We start from the raw sequence: 21,558 nt of genomic DNA, 5'->3' as shown, positions 1-21,558 counted from the left end.
GTCGCTGATTAGCCTGTGTAAACTGCACAGGCTTATCTGGGACGACACTTTTGGCACATGTATTAAAATCCATTTCACAGAACGCGGCTTTTTAATTATATTTTTTTTCAAGCAGCCCGTGGGAGCAACCATCTTAGAATCTTCACAGAGCTGTCCAACATGTATTTCAGTCAGGAATGGAAAGTTGGGGCAAAAAATGTCAACTCCAAATTAAATTGGACTCCCAAGTAATAATGGAGAGATTTATGAGGATTTTTTTGTTGTTACTATAATACTAGTACTTCTTTTGCAGCCCATACCTAGAGTGCTTACAGCATAGCCATCTGGGTTCATGGTAGGCATGATGTGGATCCTCGTATGATTGACGAGACCCGTGATGAACTCGTTGGACCCATAGTTCTTACAGAGGAGCTGTATCAGCAGAAGCAGCATCTCACGGCCCACTACCTCATTGCCATGCATGTTTCCAATGTACTTGAACTCTGGTTCACCTGAACATGTAATGCACAAAACTTACATGTAGAACTATGATGATAAATAAGTACATGGGAGTATGATGAAGACACTGATTGAACATTGTGAGGTTTGAGTGCTAAAATATTGTCTCTGCTTAACATAGCAGTCTGTGAAATCACGATTTTTGTGTATAGGTAGCAGGGTTTTTTTTGGCCCGATTTTATAGCCGAAATTCGGCTATGTTCCCAATCCCAAAAAGTATACTTTTTTCCCAAAATGTGGCAAAAAATTCCCAATTTCCAAAAAAAAAAAAAAAAAAAAAAAAATTTTTTTTTTTTTTTTTAGAAAGAAGTCTTATGTGTATTGTATCTCAATTTTAATTCAATTACATCTAACAAAGTATCATATGATTTTTTTCTTATAATTTGAATGATTATAAAGAGTTAAATCAAATTTAGTATTTCCCTAATCAGTAGACTTTTCGTGTGGAAAAAAAGGCTAATGAATTTATTTTCCCAATTTCATGAAAATGCCGATAAAATTCCCAATTCCAAAGCCATGGGCTATCTTCCCAAAAAGTGGAAAAAAAACCCTGGGTAGGTCTCTTGTAAACGAATATCCAGTCTAGGCGGAAAGCCCCTAATAAGCCTGTGAACAATGTAGAGGCTTATCTTGGACAATACTTAAAAATATGCATTTAGCCTGACCTGGTTCATGATGGCCTGGATTGTCAGAGATCTCAAGCACCCAGAGGGTCTTCTGTTGTACAGAGCTGCCGATGTCGTAGAGGCGCGTGATGTGTGGGTACTCTTCACTGTAGCGCCGCAGCAGGGACTCTAGCTGATCTTGGTCATGGTGAGTGATTTCTGTGGGCTCTACAAAGGTCACGACCTCCCGATGGGCTGAGTCACTAAGCAGGTTGACCTCATTGATCAGCATGTCCAGTGTGTACTCTCTGTGGACTGGCACGCTGGCGGGCGGGCTGTTATCATAGCAAGGCAAATGTTTTACGGTGATCAACTGATCACAAAAGTTTAACTGACAAACATTCTGAGGTTCTTGTGTGACTTTCATCATGATCTCTCAAGACGGCAAGTGCACACTATTATAAAACCAAAAGAAGAGTGATTTGAGAAGGCTAGCCCCTTGGAGTTTATGAAGAGAAAATAAATAGATAAAAACTTCAAGTACTCTCCAGTATACAGTCAGGATCATACATGTCAGACAATGAATTTTTAACTTTTGGAATTTGAAAATCATACACCAATTTGTATTTAATGCAGTAAAGTTTTAATAAACAAGAGCTGTCACCATAGGATGACTAATGCCCCCTATAAACGCTTGATAAGTTATGAGCTTTTTTAGAAACTTAAACGCAGATTTCCAAACCTAAACGTGGACCCTAAGTTCAAGGTCAAGGTCACAGGGGTCAAATTTGAGTGCGTATGTAAAGGCCTTGTCCATATACACATGCATACCAAATATGAAGGTTATATCTCAAGGGACATAGAAGTTATGAGCATTTTTCGAAACCTAAACGCAGATTTCGAAACCTTAACGGGGACCATAAGTTCAAGGTCAAGGTCACAGGGGTAAATTTTTCTGTGCGAATGGGAAGGCCTTGTCCATATATACATGCATACCAAATATGAAGGTTATATCTCAAGGGACATGGAAGTTCTGAGCATTTTTCGAAACCTAAACGCAGATTTCGAAACCTAAACGCGGAACCTTAGTTAAAGGTCAAGGTCACAGGGGTAAAAAAAATTGTGCGTATGGAAAGGCCTTGTCCATATACACATGCATACCAAATATGAAGGTCATATCTCAAGGGAGATAGAAGATAGAATTTTTCGAAACCTAAACGCAAAGTGTGACTGAAAGACAGACAGACAGACGGACAGTCCGATCACTATATGCCCTCTTTTCTTCGAAAGGGGGCATAAAAATGATGCAGTGAAAGACAAATGTTTAATTCATTGTGAGGCGCTGCAACTGGATTGAGAGTGCTTTAATTCACCATCACCAGTAATTATTAACAGGTCACATTATTGTATTGCAAAATGTTTAATTATTAGAACTGCAACTGGTTTATTTGTAATAACCCAATGAGATTATTGAATTATTCTCCTGAACTTCTGAAGTATCTTGGCTGATAATATTTGGCCTAGAAATTATGTCCACAAAACTTGCATTTCAGTCATTGAAAAATTGTCTGTCCAGCAGGCTCTTGACCAGCACTAACTCATATTGACCGGCACATTTCCTGAAAATCTCGATGAAAGTGACAGGTGAAATATTCCATTTTAAACACAAGTGCATGCCTTTTTCTGTCCACCAATTTCTTGTTTTACCAGCCACTTTTTCAAAATATGCCTGTTCAGATGAATGGCCTTTTATGCCAGTTTTGCAAAGACTTGAAATTAATCTGAAATATTTCCGATACCTTGATCTCTTATGTAAATGGAATGTCACATTGACCCCGGCATCTTCGGGCACTGTGATTGCATTGCTGTGGAAGTCCTCATAGCTGTGGAAGATAATATCTATGAACAGAATGCTTAAGTAACATAATCATAACATTAATATGTTTAAGATTGACATTGTTTCTTCTAAATATCTTTACCAATCTTTACCAAATGTCAAACTTGACCTAGATATTGTCCAGACAAACATCCTGGTCAAGTTTCATCATTATTTTATCTGCGAGTCATGATCAATGTATCTATGAAGTTTCATGATCCTAGGCGTAAGCATTCTTGAGTTATCATCCGGAAACCATTTTTCTAAGTTGAGTCACCATGACCTTGAAAGCCATTGTGTGAATACGTTTTTTGGCACTGTGATCTTGACCTTTGACCTAGTGACCTGATAATCAATAGGGGTCATCTACAAGTCATGATCAATATACCTATGAAGTTTCATGAACCTAGGCATAAGCGTTCTTGAGTTATCATCCAGAAACCATTTTACTATTTCAGGTCACCGTGACCTTGACCTTTGACCTAGTTACATGAAAATCAATAGGGGTCATCTGCGAGTCATGATCATTGTACCTATGAAGTTTCATGATCCTAGGCATAAGCGTACTTGAGTTATCATCCAGAAACCATTTTACTATTTCAGGTCACCATGACCTTGACCTTTGACCTAGTGACCTGAAAATCAATAGAGGTCATCTTCGAGTCATGATCAATGTACCTATGAAGTTTCATGATCCTAGGCATAAGCGTTCTTGAGTAATCATCTGGAAACCATTTTACTATTTCGGGTCACCGTGACCTTGACCTTTGACCCAGTGACTTGAAAATCAATAGGGGTCATCTACAAGTCATGATCAATGTACCTATAAAGTTTCATGATCCTAGGCCTAAGCGTTCTTGAGTTATTATCCAGAAACCATTTTACTATTTCGGGTCATTGTGAATATGACCTTTGACCTAGTGACCTGAAAATCAATAGGGGTCATCAACGAGTTATGATCAATGTACCTATGAAGTTTCATGATCCTAGGCCTAAGCGTTCTTGAGTTATCATCTAGAAACCATTTTTACTATTTCGGGTCATCGTGACCTTGACCTTTGACCTAGTGACCTGAAAATCAATAGGGGTTATCTGCGAGTCATGATCAATGTATCTATGAAGTTTCATGATTTTAGGCATAAGCGTTCTTGAGTTATCATCCGGAAACCATTTTACTGCTTTGGGTGACTGTGACCTTGACCTTTGATCTAGTGACCTGAAAATCAAAAGGGGTCATTTGCGAGTCATGATCAATGTATCTATGAAATTTCATGATCCTAGGCATAAGTGTTCTTGAGCTATCATCCGGAAACCATTTTACATTTTACTATTTCGGGTGATCGTGACCTTGATCTTTGACCTAGTGACCTAAAAATCAATAGGAGTCATCTGCGAGTCATGATCAATGTACATATGAAGTTTCATGATCCTTGGCATAAGCGCTCTTGAGTTATCATCCGGAAACCATCTGGTGGACAGACGGACCGACATGAGCAAAACAATATACCCCCTCTTTTTCGAAAGGGGGGGGGGGGGCATAATGAGAAAACTGCCCCCCTCCCAGCAGCCATGTTATTCAACTGACCGGAACCATTTTTGAACTCAACTCTCGTATCAAGGAAACAAATGTTCTGAGCAAATTTCATGAAAATTGGGCCAAAAATGTGACTTCTACTGTGTTCACATGTTTTCACTATATACATATAGAGAAAATGCCCCGCCCACTGGCGGCCATGTTTTTTTACCTATCCCGACCATTTTCAAACTCGTCCGATATATCAATAAAACCAATGTTTTGGCCAACTTTCATGATGATTGGGCAAAAATTGTGCCTTTTAGAGTGTTTACAAGGTTTCTCTATAGCCAAATAGGGAAAACTGCCACTATATACACATAGAGAAAAATGCCCGCCCACTGGCGGCCATGTTTTTTCACCGATCTCGACCATTTTCAAACTTGTCCGAGACATCAATTGAACCAATGTTTTGACCAACTTTCATGATGATTGGGCAAAAATTGTTACTTCTAGAGTGTTTACAAGGTTTCTCTATAGCCAAATAAGGAAAACTGCCCCGCCCACTGGCGGCTATGTTTTTTAACGGATCGGAACCACTTTTGAACTCAACCAAGATATCATTAAGACAAGCATTTTGACAAAGTTACATGAAGATTGGGCATGAAATGTGACTTCTACAGTGTTTACAAGGTTTTTCTTTTTTTGACCTAGTGACCTAGTTTTTGACCCGGCACAACCCAGTTTCGAACTCGGCCGAGATTTCATTTGGAAAAAGCTTCTGACCAAGTTTCATGAAGATGGGACAAGAAATGTGGCCTCTAGAGTGTTTACGAGCAAATGTTAACGGACGTACAGACGGACGGACATACGACGGGCAAAGACCGGTCACAAAAGCTCACCTTGAGCAATCAGGTGAGCTAAAAATCCATTTACAATTTGGTAACATGTTTTTTTAAGATTAAATAGTTTTTGTTCTGTTTGTGGATATGTTACTTAGATAGGTTTACTTATTGAAGTTATTGACGATGACTTACTGTCCATTTTAAATTGCCAACTCTACGGCCAAAAAATATAGATACTGTTGCAGCGCTAAATTAGTTCACAACTGATTTTGAGAACCTTTTTTTGCAACTGTTTGATCAATAAACTTGTATTTTAAAATTTACTGTTTAGAGTTTATGCATGTACATCTATTTTTCAGTCATTTATTGTAAATTTTTTTGCTCTTTGTCATTATTCATACAAAAGATCTACATGTCACCAGGATGTTGTTAATAACTATGGTTTTCACTTAGTTTTAGGGTTAAGTTCCTATTGAGTGAATGTCCTCAAAATTTCCCTTCAATACATTATGACTTATGTTTCTTTTATAAAATTGTTTTTCAGTAATCCTTTAAGCTCAAATAGGCTTTCATAGCAATTAAGCTAATATAAAAAAGTATCAGTTTAAATAAAAAGACCTACAACATTATAATTACAGTGAAAACAACTACATGATTACAACCCTCTTACCCTGTTTTAGTCACAGTGATCAAATAGTCCCCCTTAACTAGCAGCCTCCAGAAGTAGCCATGGCTGTCTGTGGTGATGTTTTTGCCTATACCCTGAACGCTGATCTCTGCCCCTGGGATTACCTCCCCTGTCTGTCCGTCCACCACCTGACCATTCACACCAATGTGCACCTGAACAGAACACGAACAGATGAACAGATAAGAGCAGGTCATTGTTACTAACGCAATTATGATAATAACAGTATGGACACATTGTCAGAAACAAGAGTATATACATACATGTAAGGAGAACCAAATTATTAGGTGTGCATACGGTTTACTTCCAACAATAAGGCATTGTTTTATAAGTGTCAGTGTTGTTGTTTTTGCAAATTGTACAAATATATGTGTGTTTGGATAAGGAGAAATTTAATAATAAAACAAGAGCACAGCATACCGGGTGCCACACTTGGCTACGGGTGCAGTTTTGAATAAATGATAGCTTGTCAGAATTTTTTATATTTTTTATTTAGAGGTCACAGTGACCTTGACCTTTGACCTAGTGACCCAAAAATGGTTGTGGCGTGTAGAACTTATCAAGGTGCATCTACATATTAAGTTTCAAAGTTGTAGGTGGAAGCACTTTGATTTTAGAGCCAATGTTAAGGTTTTAGCACGACGCAGACGGCAGACGTCAGGCGTCAGACGGACGACTGCGGACGACACGACGAGCTGGCTATGACAATACCTCGGGTTTTCTCCAAAAACGCCGAGCTTATAATAAAATAGTGTGGGTTTTGTTATTTTAGATGGTTTACTATAAATATTTTAAATCCAACAACTTTACCTTTTATAGAAATTTGTTCAGATTTTTGATGCACACTGTACACTATTTGTTAACAATCATCTACAATTGATTAATGGTTTGTTGCATTTTTTTTTTAATGGATCACTTGAGTTTATATTATACACATTATGAGTAAAGGTATTGTTTATAACAGTGTCAAACAATGTAATTTGACATATTCATTTTATTTTGGGAACAATTTTAAGCTGACAGTTTTTGGAACCAATAATGTACGGTTATTTGCAAGAGGTTACTGCCTCAATTCAGCCAATAAAACAAGCACAAATAAGCTGTGTGGGAAATGGATAAAGGTACACGCAAATGATAAGATTTGGTAGTGATCCAGATTTTTGTATGGATAAATGGAATTTAGAGGGAATATTTTATTTTTATCAAATTAGGCAAATTGGTGGAATGCTTTCTTGTCACTATAATCCACATAGATTCAAGTAAAAATAAATGAATTAAAAATAGCTTTCTTTGAGTTGAAATAAAAAGCCTGAAACTAAAATGGAACAGAGCTTACACTTGTAAGGTTTGTGTGACCCTTAACAATGGGTAAAGCATAAAAAAGAAGTTCCATAATGCATGCCTGAAACTTAAATTCCTTCTCGTGTGAAATGACAGTTATTAAGTTCATTGCAGGCATAACTAGTATGTTGAGCAAGCAAGACAAGCCATTTTCACAATACAAAACAATGATGTTTATCTAAGAGACAGTTCAGTCCAATAAGTCTAAATACAGACTAGACATGTTTGGCCATATCAACAAAATGTATTGTGAACCAACTGATAACAAACATCTGCATGACATATCTCACAGGTCAGTTGGTTCAATATCTTACATCATTTAAGTTGTTGTAAACAGACTAAGAGTTAAACATTATCAAAAAATAAAATTAAAAAAGACTGTTTAACTACCATGTATTTACCACACACATCTTAAGAACAGTTTTGAGATTGTTGCTATATTTTACAGCAATTTCACTTATATTTGAGATTAATTTGTTATGAAAGCCTTGTGTGTTGGTACAAATAGTCCTAGCCAAAATAAACATAGACAGTAAAATTTCCACCAAATAACCTTGTATTCACAATTTTCAGGCATGTGGAAATACATGTAATAAGGCACATCTAGTGATTTTATAGGACAAATGTAAGGCTGAAATTCCTGCCAATTTTAAATCAAAATAAATATTCACAAATTGCTGCCAAAAGTTCCTTTATATTGCAAGTTTCCAAATAAAATTGTTTAAAACAATAGATGATACCTGTTCCATGTAGACCCTGATGTTCATACCTGTTCCATGTAGACCCTGATGTTCATACCTGTTCCATGTAGACCCTGATGTTCATACCTGTTCCATGTAGACCCTGATGTTCATACCTGTTCCATGTAGGCCCTGATGTTCATACCTGTTCCATGTAGACCCTGATGTTCATACCTGTTCCATGTAGGCCCTGATGTTCATACCTGTTCCATGTAGACCCTGATGTTCATACCTGTTTCATGTAGACCCTGATGTTCATACCTGTTCCATGTAGACCCTGATGTTCATACCTGTTCCATGTAGACCCTTATGTTCATACCTGTTCCATGTAGGCCCTGATGTTCATACCTGTTCCATGTAGACCCTGATGTTCATACCTGTTCCATGTAGACCCTGATGTTCATACCTGTTCCATGAAGACCCTGACGCTCATACCTGTTCCATGTAGACCCTGATGTTCATACCTGTTCCATGTAGACCCTGATGTTCATACCTGTTCCATGTAGACCCTAATGTTCATACCTGTTCCATGTAGACCCTTATGTACATACCTGTTCCATGTAGACCCTGATGTTTATACCTGTTCCATGTAGACCCTGATGTTCATACCTGTTTCACATAGACCCTGATGTTCATACCTATTCCATGTAGACCCTGATGTTCATACTTGTTCCATGTAGACCCTTATGTTCATACCTGTTCCATGTAGACCCTGATGTTCATACCTGTTTCATGTAGACCCTGATGTTCATACCTGTTCCATGTAGACCCTGATGTTCATACCTGTTCCATGTAGACCCTGATGTTCATACCTGTTCCATGTAGACCCTGATGTTCATACCTGTTCCATGTAGACCCTGATGTTCATACCTGTTCCATGTAGAACCTGATGTCCATACCTGTTCCATGTAGACCCTGATGTTCATACCTGTTCCATGTAGACCCTGATGTTCATACCTGTTCCATGTAGACCCTGATGTTCATACCTGTTCCATGTAGACCCTGATGTTCATACCTGTTCCATGTAGACCCTTATGTACATACCTGTTCCATGTAGACCCTGATGTTCATACCTGTTCCATGTAGGCCCTGATGTTCATACCTGTTCCATGTAGACCCTTATGTACATACCTGTTCCATGTAGACCCTGATGTTCATACCTGTTCCATGTAGACCCTTATGTACATACCTGTTCCATGTAGGCCAACAGGGCGTCCTTGTTGTTGTTCCATTCGATGGCAAGCTGACTTGCAAGTGGGTACTTGCAGCAGGACAACTCCACTGTGATCTCAAAGCAGTTACTATGCAGATAGTTATAGTCCTGCATACCACCTAAAGGAAAAAAGACGCAATTCTATTTGGGATAATCACAATTTTAAAGAAGTGAAATCAACAAACAAATACCTAATTATCAAGAAATTAACTTTCTAAAATACATGTACAATGTTGTTTTTTCGTCAGCTTTTTTAGATGAAATAATAACAAAACTTGAATAATCATATTGTGTCCCCAGATACAATACAATACAGTGAGAAGTGCAGGTTGTTGTTGTTTTTACAGTGTAAACTGAAATGGTTTATCTCAACATGTATAATTTGTTCCTGTAAAACCAATGAACAGCAATTGTAATGTAATGATTTACCTTTATTACCACATTAACAGTGGTCGTTCCGATTTTTTATTTATGGAAGTTTGAGAATACTTTACTACCACTTTTTGGAACAGTACTTTAAACCATTTATGCCTAGTGGACTCTCCCATCCTTCTAAATTGGATCAATTTATTTCCAAAATTAGGGATGTCTAGTATATTTATTTCTATATTTAGAATATTTCTTACAGAAATTCCTTTAAGAAAACAGCGCAGACCCTGATGAGACACCCCATTATGCGGCGTTTCATCTGGGTCTACGCTGTTTGCCAAGGCCGTTTTTCTAGACGCTAGGCATAAATGGGTTAAAAAAATGCAGTCATGGAAGTTCATTTTTTTCTCAAACCATTATTCATGTTGTGTAATTATGTTTAAACTTCTATATACTGGAAGTAAAACTGTTCAAATCTGAGACACAAAAGTTCCAGCTTCAGCTTTTCAAATGTAAAAGAAAACCATGGTCATTGGTACATCTTAGCATGAGCCTGTAAGAATATGGTTAGAGTCTTGAAGATGTTTTAGTAAAAATATACCAATTAATGATTTAAATTTTAGGCTTTATATAAGTTCCTTCAATAATTGTAATAAATCATATCATGCAGTTTCTTTATTTAAAGTAAATTTAATTGACACTAAAATTACCAATTTGACCAGTATATGTCATATTTCCAAATGATGTTAAAAACCCTGTCTTGCAACATTCTTCTCAAATTTCAAAGTATAAAAAAATTATCATCACTGAATTAAGCCTTCCATATTCCAACAGCTCATTACAATGACCGACTCTTACCTGGCACATCATACCAGTGAGCTCCATTGGTAATCCCATCAGTAAATATGTCTCCACAACGTTTTCCAGTCTGATGCATGGTTCGATGATTGAATGAATATGTTTTGGCTAAATGTTTAAACACAGCATCATCTGGAGATGCGCTGTAAAATCCTGAAAAGAAGATTAACGGAAAGGTATAAAATGTAAAAAAGGGGCCCAAGGCCCTAAGTCGCTCACCCAAGACCCCAAGCAACTTAACTGGTCCAAGCAGGTAGTGTTCACAAGTTTTCACAATAGACTGTCCCAACACCTGGCAGCCATGTTTTTTAACAAACAACTGTTAGTTTTGAACTCAAACCAGAAATGACGACAACACAATTTTAATTATTCAAAGCAAGTTTCATAATAATTGGGTAAAAAATGTAGATTCTAAAGATTTCAAGTGGATTCAAGATAGCCACATACGAATAAATGCCTCACCCTGGCATAGTAAAAATGTGTTTCAATTGATATGACCATATCTCACTTATCAAACAAAAAATAAGAACAAGGGACAAAATTGTCACAAAACCAGGTTTTCAAAAAAAAAAATTCTGATAAAGGAAAACAACTACAACTCAAAATGTACATTGCTACTGATTGTTCATCACAGTTACCTCCCTTGTTTCAAAATCAATCTTTTTTTAGTCGTGGCGACCTTGACCTTGGAGATATCTACGTAATTCTTGTGCACGACACACCGTCAAATGTTGGTGAACAAATGCGCCAAATGATTTAAAAATCTGACAATGAATGACATAGTTATGGCCCGGACAAGCTCATATATGGCCATTTTTGACCTTTGAACTCAAAGTGTGACCTTGACCTTGGAGATATCGACGTAATTCTTTTGCGCTACACACCGTCAAATGATGGTGAACAAATGTGCCAAATGATTTTAAAATCTGACAATAATGACATAGTTATGGCCCGGACAAGCTAATTTATGGCCATTTTTGACCTTTGAACTCAAAGTGTGACCTTAACCTTGGAGATATCGACGTAATTCTTTCGCGCGACACACCATCTAATGATGGTTAACAAATTTGCCAAATGATTTTAAAATCTGACAATGAACGACATAGTTATGGCCCGGACAAGCTCATTTATGGCCATTTTTGACCTTTGAACTCAAAGTGTGACCTTGACCTTGGAGATATTGACGTAATTCTTTCGCGTGACACACTGTCCAATGATGGTGAACAAATGTGCCAAATGATTTTATAATCTGACAATGAACGACAAGCTTGTTCCGCCCGCCCGCCAGCCAGCCCACCAGCCCGCCTGCATTCGTCAATCTAATAACCAGTTTTTTACCTCGGAAAACCTGGTTCACAAAAGTTCAGAGCAACTTTCATTAAAATTGTCAATACAGTAGAATTGCAATAACTCGAGCTGGCGATTTCTCGAAAACTGGCGATTACTTGAGCATTAAAGAAAGTCCCTAGCATTTTCCTTTAATGTCTATATAAAAATACCTGCGATAACTCAAACATGAGATTTTCGATAACTCGAGGTCGTGTGCCGGTCCCTGAAACGCATTTCACACCTAATTAACTGGCAATTATTCGAGGACGCTTTCTCGTCTGGTCAGTGCTAAAAATATTCGAGTTGTGATAACAGCGCAATCAAGCAGACAAAAGACGCTCGATTAGGTGTGAAGTTAGTTGCAGTTTGTGGAACACTGCAAATTGTCATCCTTTGAGAAGCAGATCAAAGCTACACAGTTTTAATGATAATTAAATAATTACCAGCAATCGATAATTATCGCGAAACGTCTTCCGCCATCAGTTCCGGGAAGCTAATGGGTTGCGACAATCTTCAATCCTTGACTTTGCGCAACACAAGTCAGACTAATGCACATAAAATGCAAAGTGTGTAGTGATTATGTTGTTTTTAGTGTGTGTTTTTTTCATGCGCATGTACGTACCTTGTGTGCTTTTTAAAAAAAATAATTATGCTACATGTACAGTGAATATTGATGAGATATTTTTTATTATATATATGTTTTGTGTGTATGTTGAAATAATTCAATGAATTTACGATCATCTTAATTGTTTTGTTTATTATACTGTAACCTTAAGCAATTTTTACAAAGCCTTTTCTTTCTTTAGCACCGTCTTAAATGTAAATAAAGCGTTTGCAGTCAGAATTTAGCATTATCAACCGAGACAGTGAAAACAAATAATACCATGGATTACTCGAAACCTGCGATTACTCGAGCATCGATGTCGGTCCCGTGCTTCCTCGAGTTATCACAGTTTTACTGTACTGAATTTTGAGACGTGACTCCTAGAGTGTTCACAAGCTGTTTCTTTACAGTTTACTTGGACTAAATACTAGCTTTTTACCCCATAACAGTTGCAAACTGTGCCCAGACAATTGAAAAAATGTTCTGACCCTGTTTTTGATCCTACATTATCAAGTTTTAAATAAATTCATGGTATAACAAGGAATAATGTTCTCACCAAGGGGAAATAAATATTGCCTATAGTGATTTCACAAGCCTTTCTTTTATTTGACCAATCAGGCTTTTCCTGGCCATTTTCTGAAACAAGAGGGCCAAGATGGCTCTAGTTCGCTCACCTGAGAGGAGTCGGTTGTTTCAATCTTTACCTTATGTCAAACATGACCTAGGTATTGACCAGACAAACATCCTGGTCAAGTTTCATCATAATTGAACCAAAACTCTGGCGTAGGGATACAAGGATTTTGTATAATATAATGAAAATTTGGACAATCTAAGGGCAATAATTATGGCATTAATTATGTGATATTGCTCATCATCAAACTTGACTGAGATCTTTCAGTAACTTTGATAAAGAATGCTTGAGAAATGTGAATGCTAGAGTGTTTACAAACCAAATGTGGATGGACGGACATCGGACACAGACCAATACTAAAACCTCACCTGAGCAATCAGGTGAGCTAAAAAGTGTGTTTCACCGATTTGAGCCATTTTCCAACTTGTCCAAGAAATCAATAAAAACAATTTATTGACTAAGTTTCACTATGATTAGGCAAAGAATGTGACTTCTATAGTGTTCGATCACAAGGTTTCTCTCTTTATAGTCACATAAGGAAAACTGCCCAACCCCCCTGGCAGCCATGTTTATTGACCCATCGGGACCATTTGCAAACTCATCTGAGATATGTATAAAACAAATCTATTCACCAAGTTTTTCATGCTTTTTGGACAAAAAGTGTGACTTCTAGAGTGTTCACAAGCTTTTTTTTACTATATAAATAATATAAATATAAGAAAACTTCCCCCCCTGGCAGCCATGTTATTAAACTGACTGGAACCATTTTCAAACTCAAATCACGTAACAAGGAATCAAATGTTCTGACCAAATTTCATTAAAATTGGGCCAAAAATGTGACTTCTAGAGTGTTCACATGTTTCACTATACATATAGAGAAAAATGCCCCGCCCACTGGCGGCCATGTTTTTTCACCGATCTGGACCATTTTCGAACTCGTCCGACATATCAATAAAACCAATGTTTTGATTAACTTTCATGATGACTGGGCAAAAATTGTGACTTCTAGAGTGTTTACAAGGTTTCTCTTTAGCCATATAAGGAAAACTGCCCCGCCCACTGGCAGCCATGTTTTTCAATGGATCCGAACCACTTTTGAACTCAACCAACATATCATTAACGCAGACACAGGGGTCTAGCTAGGTTCAAAATTTAGGGAGAAGTCACTTCTCCCTAAGGCAAAAATAGGGAGAAGTGGCAACTTTTTGGGTAGAAATGGTACATATGCATCCAGGGGCTAGCTTGGCTCAAAATTTAGGAAGATGTCACTTCTGTACAGTTGCATCATAGATCTTAATTTAACATGTATTTTGCGGCAACTTAACGGAGAAGTGGTTTTCGTTTAGCTTTCAATCAACTCTTTACTTGTCTTATACCCCTCATTACACCATGCCAATAATCATTAATCAGAAACAACTCTCATTTCACACTTTGGGGGACAACATTTACAAATACAGTCACACACTTAAGTGTTCATGTTTTGTTATTGATGCATTTAACTGAGTTTAAGTAATATTATTTAACATTTAACATGCTATTTATGTAATAACTGATAAGCCTCACTACTGCTAAATTAATTTTAATAATAGAGGCTGAAATGGGTGGTGGATTTCAAAAGGCTGCATTTCATTTATAATAAGAGATGTTAAGTGTATAAAACCTACATTTTTCTTATCTGTCATTGATTGTAAATTATGCTGGTACTTTTAATTATTTTTTTCCAGTACAGGTGTATCAAATAAAACTTCAATTGTAACAAAACCAGTAATGTTCATAATCTTTTACTTCCTTGTAATTTTTAAGCAATTCAACATTTAATCAAATTTATATTGTGTTACAATTTTTTTTTAAATTAAAAATTCATTTAAAATCTCATTTTACAGCAGAGATTCCAAATCTGACCTGTAAATGAGCCCCATATTTATTGACAGTGCTAGGTAACCTCTTCCCAATTGATCATTCCTTTGTATTGTTTTAATGGGCCATTTAACTTTGCTGATGTATAGTTATTGGTAGCCAATTAATCAAGGCATCACCTATGAACAATTTCAAGAACTAATAGCTCCCGACTGTTCATTTGAATGTTCAACTTTGCATGACCTGTAAATGGGGCTACTTATGGCTGAGAATTCTCCTGTGTCCAATTGTCCACATCAAATTGATTTTAATCGGTCAATGTGTGGCACAAACAAATCATTAAAAGGTTGAGAAGTTATGTCGCCTTCATGAAATTAATTAGCGAAGTTAATATTCCCTGGGCGAGAAAATCGCCCACTTCGCCCACTCGCGAGACCCCTGAGACATATAGACAAAGTTACATGAAGATTGAGCATTAAATGTGACTTCTACAGTGTTTACAAGCTTTTTCTTTTTTTTTGAGGCTAGTGACCTAGTTTTTGACCCAGCATGACCCAGTTTCAAACTAGATCGAGATTTCATTGGGACAAATCTTCTGACCAAGTTTCATGAAGATCGGACAATAAATGTGACCTCTATAGCAGGGATCATTTTTTTTTCGGTTTTGTCGGTCCTAGACCGATTGGGGTCATGAAAGACCGATTGAAAATCCCAAAAGTCGGTCCGATTCTGTTTGCTATTAAAATTCCCATGTCATGAAATCGATTACACAGTGTACATGCTAACACACCCTAATGACATTTTTATCTCGATTAGGTGTGATAACCATTCGCTGCAGTCTCTAAACCGGTCAGGACCGGTTTATTGCGCGTCAGACCAAGAATCAAAAACTTGTGAACAGCGGATAAAAGACGCATCCGAAATGACTCGTCTGAATGCACATTTTCCACCAGCGTAATAATTCTGTAATATAATATGAATGAAAGTCGCGGATCTGATCGACAGAACAGCCGAAAGTTATTTTTATGGACGGAACTGCACATACAATAGTACACAAGAAAAATAATATACATTGAATAAATCTTTAGTAAAACCGTGTTAGAATCGAAATAATTCGTGTACTTTATACTTTGTTGTTGAATAACTCACGACCGGAAAATTAGATGCATGGTTTCAAATGCTTCGCTCTCGTGATTAAATCCCTACGCATCTAAACTATCGGCCGTGGGTTATTTGACAACAAATTATTTATTAAATATTTGGTTGTTGTTGTCAGTAGCCAACCTACGCACAGACATTTGTTTGGTTCAGTGCATGTTTGTAAGCTATTATCAAGTCGACAACAATTAAAAACATCGGTATAGACTTACACAGATAAATAAAATTGACAACGATGAAAAAAGTCTGATAAAACAGCACACGAAACAACAATGAAATACCAAATGATAAAACCAGTTGAGAAAACTCGTTCCGTTTAAAAAAAGTGCCTAAGGAAATTTTACTTGTACATGTACTATACCACCTTCATGAATGGCAAAATCAATGGTATATATTTTAACGTCATTTGTCATGATTTCGGATATACATTTTCGGATACTTTTCCCCATTTATATCCGGACCGATTGATGTTGCGGGAAAATATGATCCCTGCTCTATAGTGTTTACGAACAAATGTGGACGGACGGACGACGGACAAAGACCAGTCACAAAAGCTCACCTGAGCAATCAGGTGAGCTAAAAATAAGAGCTGTCACCATAGGATGACATATGCCCCCTATAAACGCTTTGATAGAAGTTATAGCATTTTTCGAAACCTAAACGCAGATTTCGAAACCTAAACGTGGACCCTAAGTTCAAGGTCACAGGGGTTAAAATTTGTGTGTGTATGGAAAGGCCTTGTCCATATAAACATGCATACCAAATAATGTATGAAGGTTATATCTCAAGGGACATAGAAGTTAAGAGCATTTTTCGAAACCTAAACGCAGATTTTGAAACCTAAACGCGGACCCTAAGTTCAAGGTCAAGGTCACAGGGCTAAAAAAATGTGTGTGTAAGGAGAGGCCTTGTCCATATACACATGCGTACCAAATATAAAGGTTATATCTCAAGGGACATAGAAGTTATGAGCATTTTTGGAAACCTAAATGCAAAGTGTGACGGAAAGACGGACATACGGACAGACAGACGGACGGACAGTCCAATCACTATATGCCCCCTTTTCTTCGAAAGGGGGCATAAAAACATCCAACCTCGAATAACAATTAACACCTAAATGAAACACAACTACACTGTTTTTAGATGGTCGCTTTAGCGACCGTCTAATGTGCTTGATGTAAAATTCAGGTCGATACGGCCTGGGTATGATTAGCCCAATTCCCGCTTACACTACGCGCGAAGAAAGATTTGTATAATTTATGCAAGAGGTTTGAGTTCTCCAATTATGTTTATTCACAAATGGAAACATTATATTAATATCGTGTTAAATGCAATAGTTTCGAATGGTGTTTTATAGAAAAGAATAAAAAAAACAATGATCGTATTGCACGTGTCGCGGAGGAGATTGTTTATGAATGATTAAAATAGTCCACTTTCTGCTGCGTCTGCGTGACGTAGTATTTTCGCTCATCTCATTCATAAATCTGAGGCTGGCGATAAACAAAGTGGAGTCCGGGTGAGAATTACGCACTAGTATAAGGTTACGCTTGTTTATATTCACAGGTCTCAATTAATAACACGTTGACCACGAGTTCAACAATTATTACAGGGATACGATAGACAACATAAAAATGATTCATTATCGCTGAAACTGTTAAAAAACATTTAAATATAACAAGAATATTCTCTAAAAAATGAAGTCTTGCTGTTTTGAAATAAGGTTTGGAATTTTGGTTTCTAAATAACTTAATTAAAAACAAAAGTTTAATTATAGTGTTTTTTACTTTTAGTCGCATATTTACCGCATTATAATGTGTGTTATAATAGGCAAACCATACATTAGTAAAATTCAATCTGCCTTCGCACATAGAAGGAATGGGTCAATTAGGTGCTGCGTTTCCTTTGCTTACTTCAGTTAGAGGTCAATTCTTTACGTAAAAGCAATCACAAGGCCCCGGCTTCAGAGGAATTGCGGAGCGTTCTTACATAATTAAAGTCGTAGTCGCATGGTATTTGCGTTTAGCGTCCTATTTGGTCACGTGGTTCTTTTTCGCCGGTGTTTTGGCATTCATGATATGAGGCTATTAATAGATGCGCCTGTCGATACACAAAGGAAAGTTTACGGGCGATAACAACGCAATAGGTTACGCTCTCACATACATCTCAATGACGTAGTACAGGTCGTAAATTGAGAGATTTGGGAAAAAGTTGACGCTTAAATATATTCTCAATTTATAAAACGTTGAACATAAGTTCAACAATAACTTCAGCGATACGATAGACTAAAAAAAATCATAATCGCTTTACCCGAATATAACAAATAATTTATAATAATAATACGAATGACCTGTTTCATAACCTCGTTGAAGCTACTACATCGGGTATTTCTGGAAAGCGTTCTTGGTTCTCAACACATAGCGGCGATCTTTTGTATTTACGGGTGCTAGCAACGCAAGAGTAGAAGCTTAGTAGAAGGTTTAGCTTGTTTATATTCACAGTTCTCAATACATTGACAGTTGGATATGAGTTCATCAATTACTCAGGCATACTATAGGCAACCTCGAAAATGCTTTATAATCGCTAAAACCGAAAACAACTAAATATATTATATTAAATATATTTATAACAATTTTAAAAATGTAGTCGGCGTATACGCCGACTTTGAAATAAAGTTAGCAATATACTTTTCTAAATAATTGAATACAATTAAACAAAAGTTAAACTATTGTGTTGTGTTTTTCACTTGTAAGCTGCATATTCACCGCATGAAATGTGTGTTAGCATTGTCAAACCACACATTAGTGTGAGTAAATAAAAAATATACTACGGGAGAGCACTTCATATGTGTCCTCATATGCCTTGTTATGAGTATCTTTCTTCATTATCGAAATATATCGTATGTTTATATTTGATTTAAACGCAGTTTTCTTTCGTCACATTTAAATCACACGTCAATAGCGCCGTCATGCGAAAATGGGTCTTATGCGTTTCGGCAAGCGTTTGTTAAACCCAACATGTGCTCTTGCGCAGTCAGGCCATAGGCGACGCTGTTCGCTTTAAAATCACTCAATATGTTATGTTTCTCCTTACCAGAAGGAGGGATAGCTGAGTGGGCTATTTATATGATGGGCGCATATGGAATAAGACCCATTTTCGCATGACGAGGGTCATTACAAATCTCATTGCGAATTGAAAATCCCACATTTAAAAACAATACTTTTTGATACAAAATTGAATTCAAAATAGCAAACTTGTTAATAATGGCAGCCTATCGACGCATTAAGGAATGATTTCCAGACGTGCTGACCAAGTACGGCAAACATTGTGGTATGATAATTAAACGATTTTCTCTTATCGTGACACTATACTATTTCGCTAATGATTTTCTCATCTTGGAGGCGAAATTGAAATTCTGCGAGATGGATTGTAACGCGTAATTGTAACAGGGCCACAATTTGTGTCGTTTGAGCATACAGAGAGTAGTCCGGAATTCCTTACACTGAACAGTGCTACATCCTTTGAATTGAGCACATACGCAGTGATGTAGCAAAAATTCAGAGGTTGTATCTCGAATCAGCTTATTAAATATTCGAAAATATTCATGCGTGTCTGTTGGCGTTATGTTAAAGTCACAAAGATGAAAACTGAAACAGCTTCGCCTAAAAGCGCATTAGTGCTCTATACCTATGTTTATGTTAGCGTTGTTGACACCGTGTGAACTGCTCGGGTAACAAGTAAAGCATAAACAGCAATGTTTATATACTTTTATTCCTCCATATACAAGATACGAAGATTATTGTATATTTTGAATTTGTATATGGTGTCAAAAATCAAAAGTTTTGTACAGGGAACTTTCATTATGAATTTATATTCTTGGTGAGATAGTCATTTGATATTAGAAAAAATATTCCTTTAATATGATGGTGACTGCAAATTTTCTTTATATTAAGTTCTCATTACCATTTTCATCATACTTTCTTTGCTTTCAGAACTTCCAAAAAAGCATGCTGTTTTTATTTTGTCTTAGTTATTTCTATGAAATAATAAGGATGATAAAAAGTGCACACAAAACTCGACCCGTGCGCTATGACACACACTTTTTAAAGTTGAATGGCGTGTGTTCATTTCAAACTTGCGATTGATTTTGAAAAATGAATTGCGTGTTAAATTATGCAAAAGCGAACATCTTCAGTGCCTTCAGCGCTTTGATTATGTTATTATGAAAACATTAATAATCAAAGGGGAGTAGCTACTGTATTCTTAAATGCAATATTTAGAAGAGTTGTCTCACATGTTACATGACCGTAATTCATGATTGTTTGTAAGCCTTTTTACTATATAAATATAAGGAAAACTGCCATGTCCCCCTGGCAACCATGTTTTTCAACAGACGGGAACCATTTTCAAACTTAACTCGCGTATCTAGGAAACAAAAGTTGTGACTTCATGAGTGTTTACAAGGTTTCTCTATAGCCAAATAATGAAAACTGCCCCGCCCACTGGCAGCCAAGTTTTTCAACCGACCGGAACCACTTTTGAACTCAACTAACATATCATTAAGACAAACATTTTGACACATGACGATTGGGCATGAAATGCGACTTCTACAGTGTTTACAAGTTTTTTCTTTTTTTTGACCTAGTGACCTAGTTTTTGACCCGGCACAACCCAGTTTCAAACTCGACCGAGATTTCATTGGGACGAAGCTTCTGACACTGTTTCATGAAGATCGGACAATAAATGTGGCCTCTAGAGTGTTAACGAACAAATGTTTACGGCGACGGATGTATGACGGACAAAGACCAGTCACAAAAGCTCACCTGAGCAATCAGGTGAGGTAAAAAGCAATTTGGGGTTTAGGACTTTTTTGGCGCAATGTCCTTTTTAAAAAACACAAAGACAGACACACACAATTTTAATTGGGATTGTTTTTCAAATTGGGATTTTTTTCCCATTTCACTTTGGGTATGGGTCCGTTTATTGGACCTGTAAGAAAAGGCCTACCTAGTGAACTAACAATTTAAACCTTGTGACCCAGTTTCTTACTCACCAGAGATATGATTGGGACAAATGATGTAACCAAGTTTCCTGAAGATTTAGCAAAAAATGAGCCCACTAAAGTTTTCACAAGCTGTTATTAAATTTGACTAAGAGAGCTAACTTTTAATCCAACATTACCCAGTTTCTAACTAGGCCTAGATAATAAAAACTGTGAAAAATTGTTGTGACCAAGTTTCATCGAGATTGAACAAGAAAATTGTGGCCTACATAGTGCCCATATCTTTTCCATAATTTAAATTACCTTACTTGACCCAGTTTCAAACTCAGTCAGGTCAAAATATCATGAGGAAAAATGTTCTGTCCAAAGTTCATGTGGCCTCTTGAGTGTTTTCAAGCTTTTTCTCTGATTTGACCAAGTAAAATACTTTTTTACCC

At 36.9% G+C, this 21,558-nt stretch overlaps 1 protein-coding gene across 6 annotated transcripts in view; it reads right to left on the bottom strand.

Moving 5' to 3' along the window:
* Positions 1–21,558, bottom strand: part of LOC127865161 (carboxypeptidase D-like) — a 66,151-nt gene that overhangs the window by 37,886 nt on the left and 6,707 nt on the right. Inside the window, exons 1-7 of one of the 6 annotated variants that reach the window (XM_052405071.1) lie at positions 12,043–12,178; positions 10,544–10,696; positions 9,293–9,435; positions 6,008–6,177; positions 2,903–2,986; positions 1,164–1,438; positions 300–491 (exon numbers count right to left, since the gene is read on the bottom strand). In XM_052405071.1, the coding sequence (XP_052261031.1) occupies positions 300–491; positions 1,164–1,438; positions 2,903–2,986; positions 6,008–6,177; positions 9,293–9,435; positions 10,544–10,622 (943 nt within the window). In that variant the 5' untranslated portion in view covers positions 10,623–10,696; positions 12,043–12,178. Of the gene's footprint in view, positions 1–299; positions 492–1,163; positions 1,439–2,902; positions 2,987–6,007; positions 6,178–8,219; positions 8,230–8,277; positions 8,288–8,422; positions 8,433–9,176; positions 9,187–9,292; positions 9,436–10,543; positions 10,697–12,042; positions 12,179–21,558 lie in introns of those variants that run through there. The other 5 variants (XM_052405070.1, XM_052405072.1, XM_052405073.1 and 2 more) reach the window with 5 other exon arrangements.

Source organism: Dreissena polymorpha, chromosome 1 (assembly GCF_020536995.1).
Source record: "Dreissena polymorpha isolate Duluth1 chromosome 1, UMN_Dpol_1.0, whole genome shotgun sequence".
Lineage (NCBI taxonomy): Eukaryota > Metazoa > Mollusca > Bivalvia > Myida > Dreissenidae > Dreissena > Dreissena polymorpha.
The sequence above is the reverse complement of the archived record's forward strand: the minus strand, read 5'-3'. Positions and strand labels throughout refer to the sequence as shown.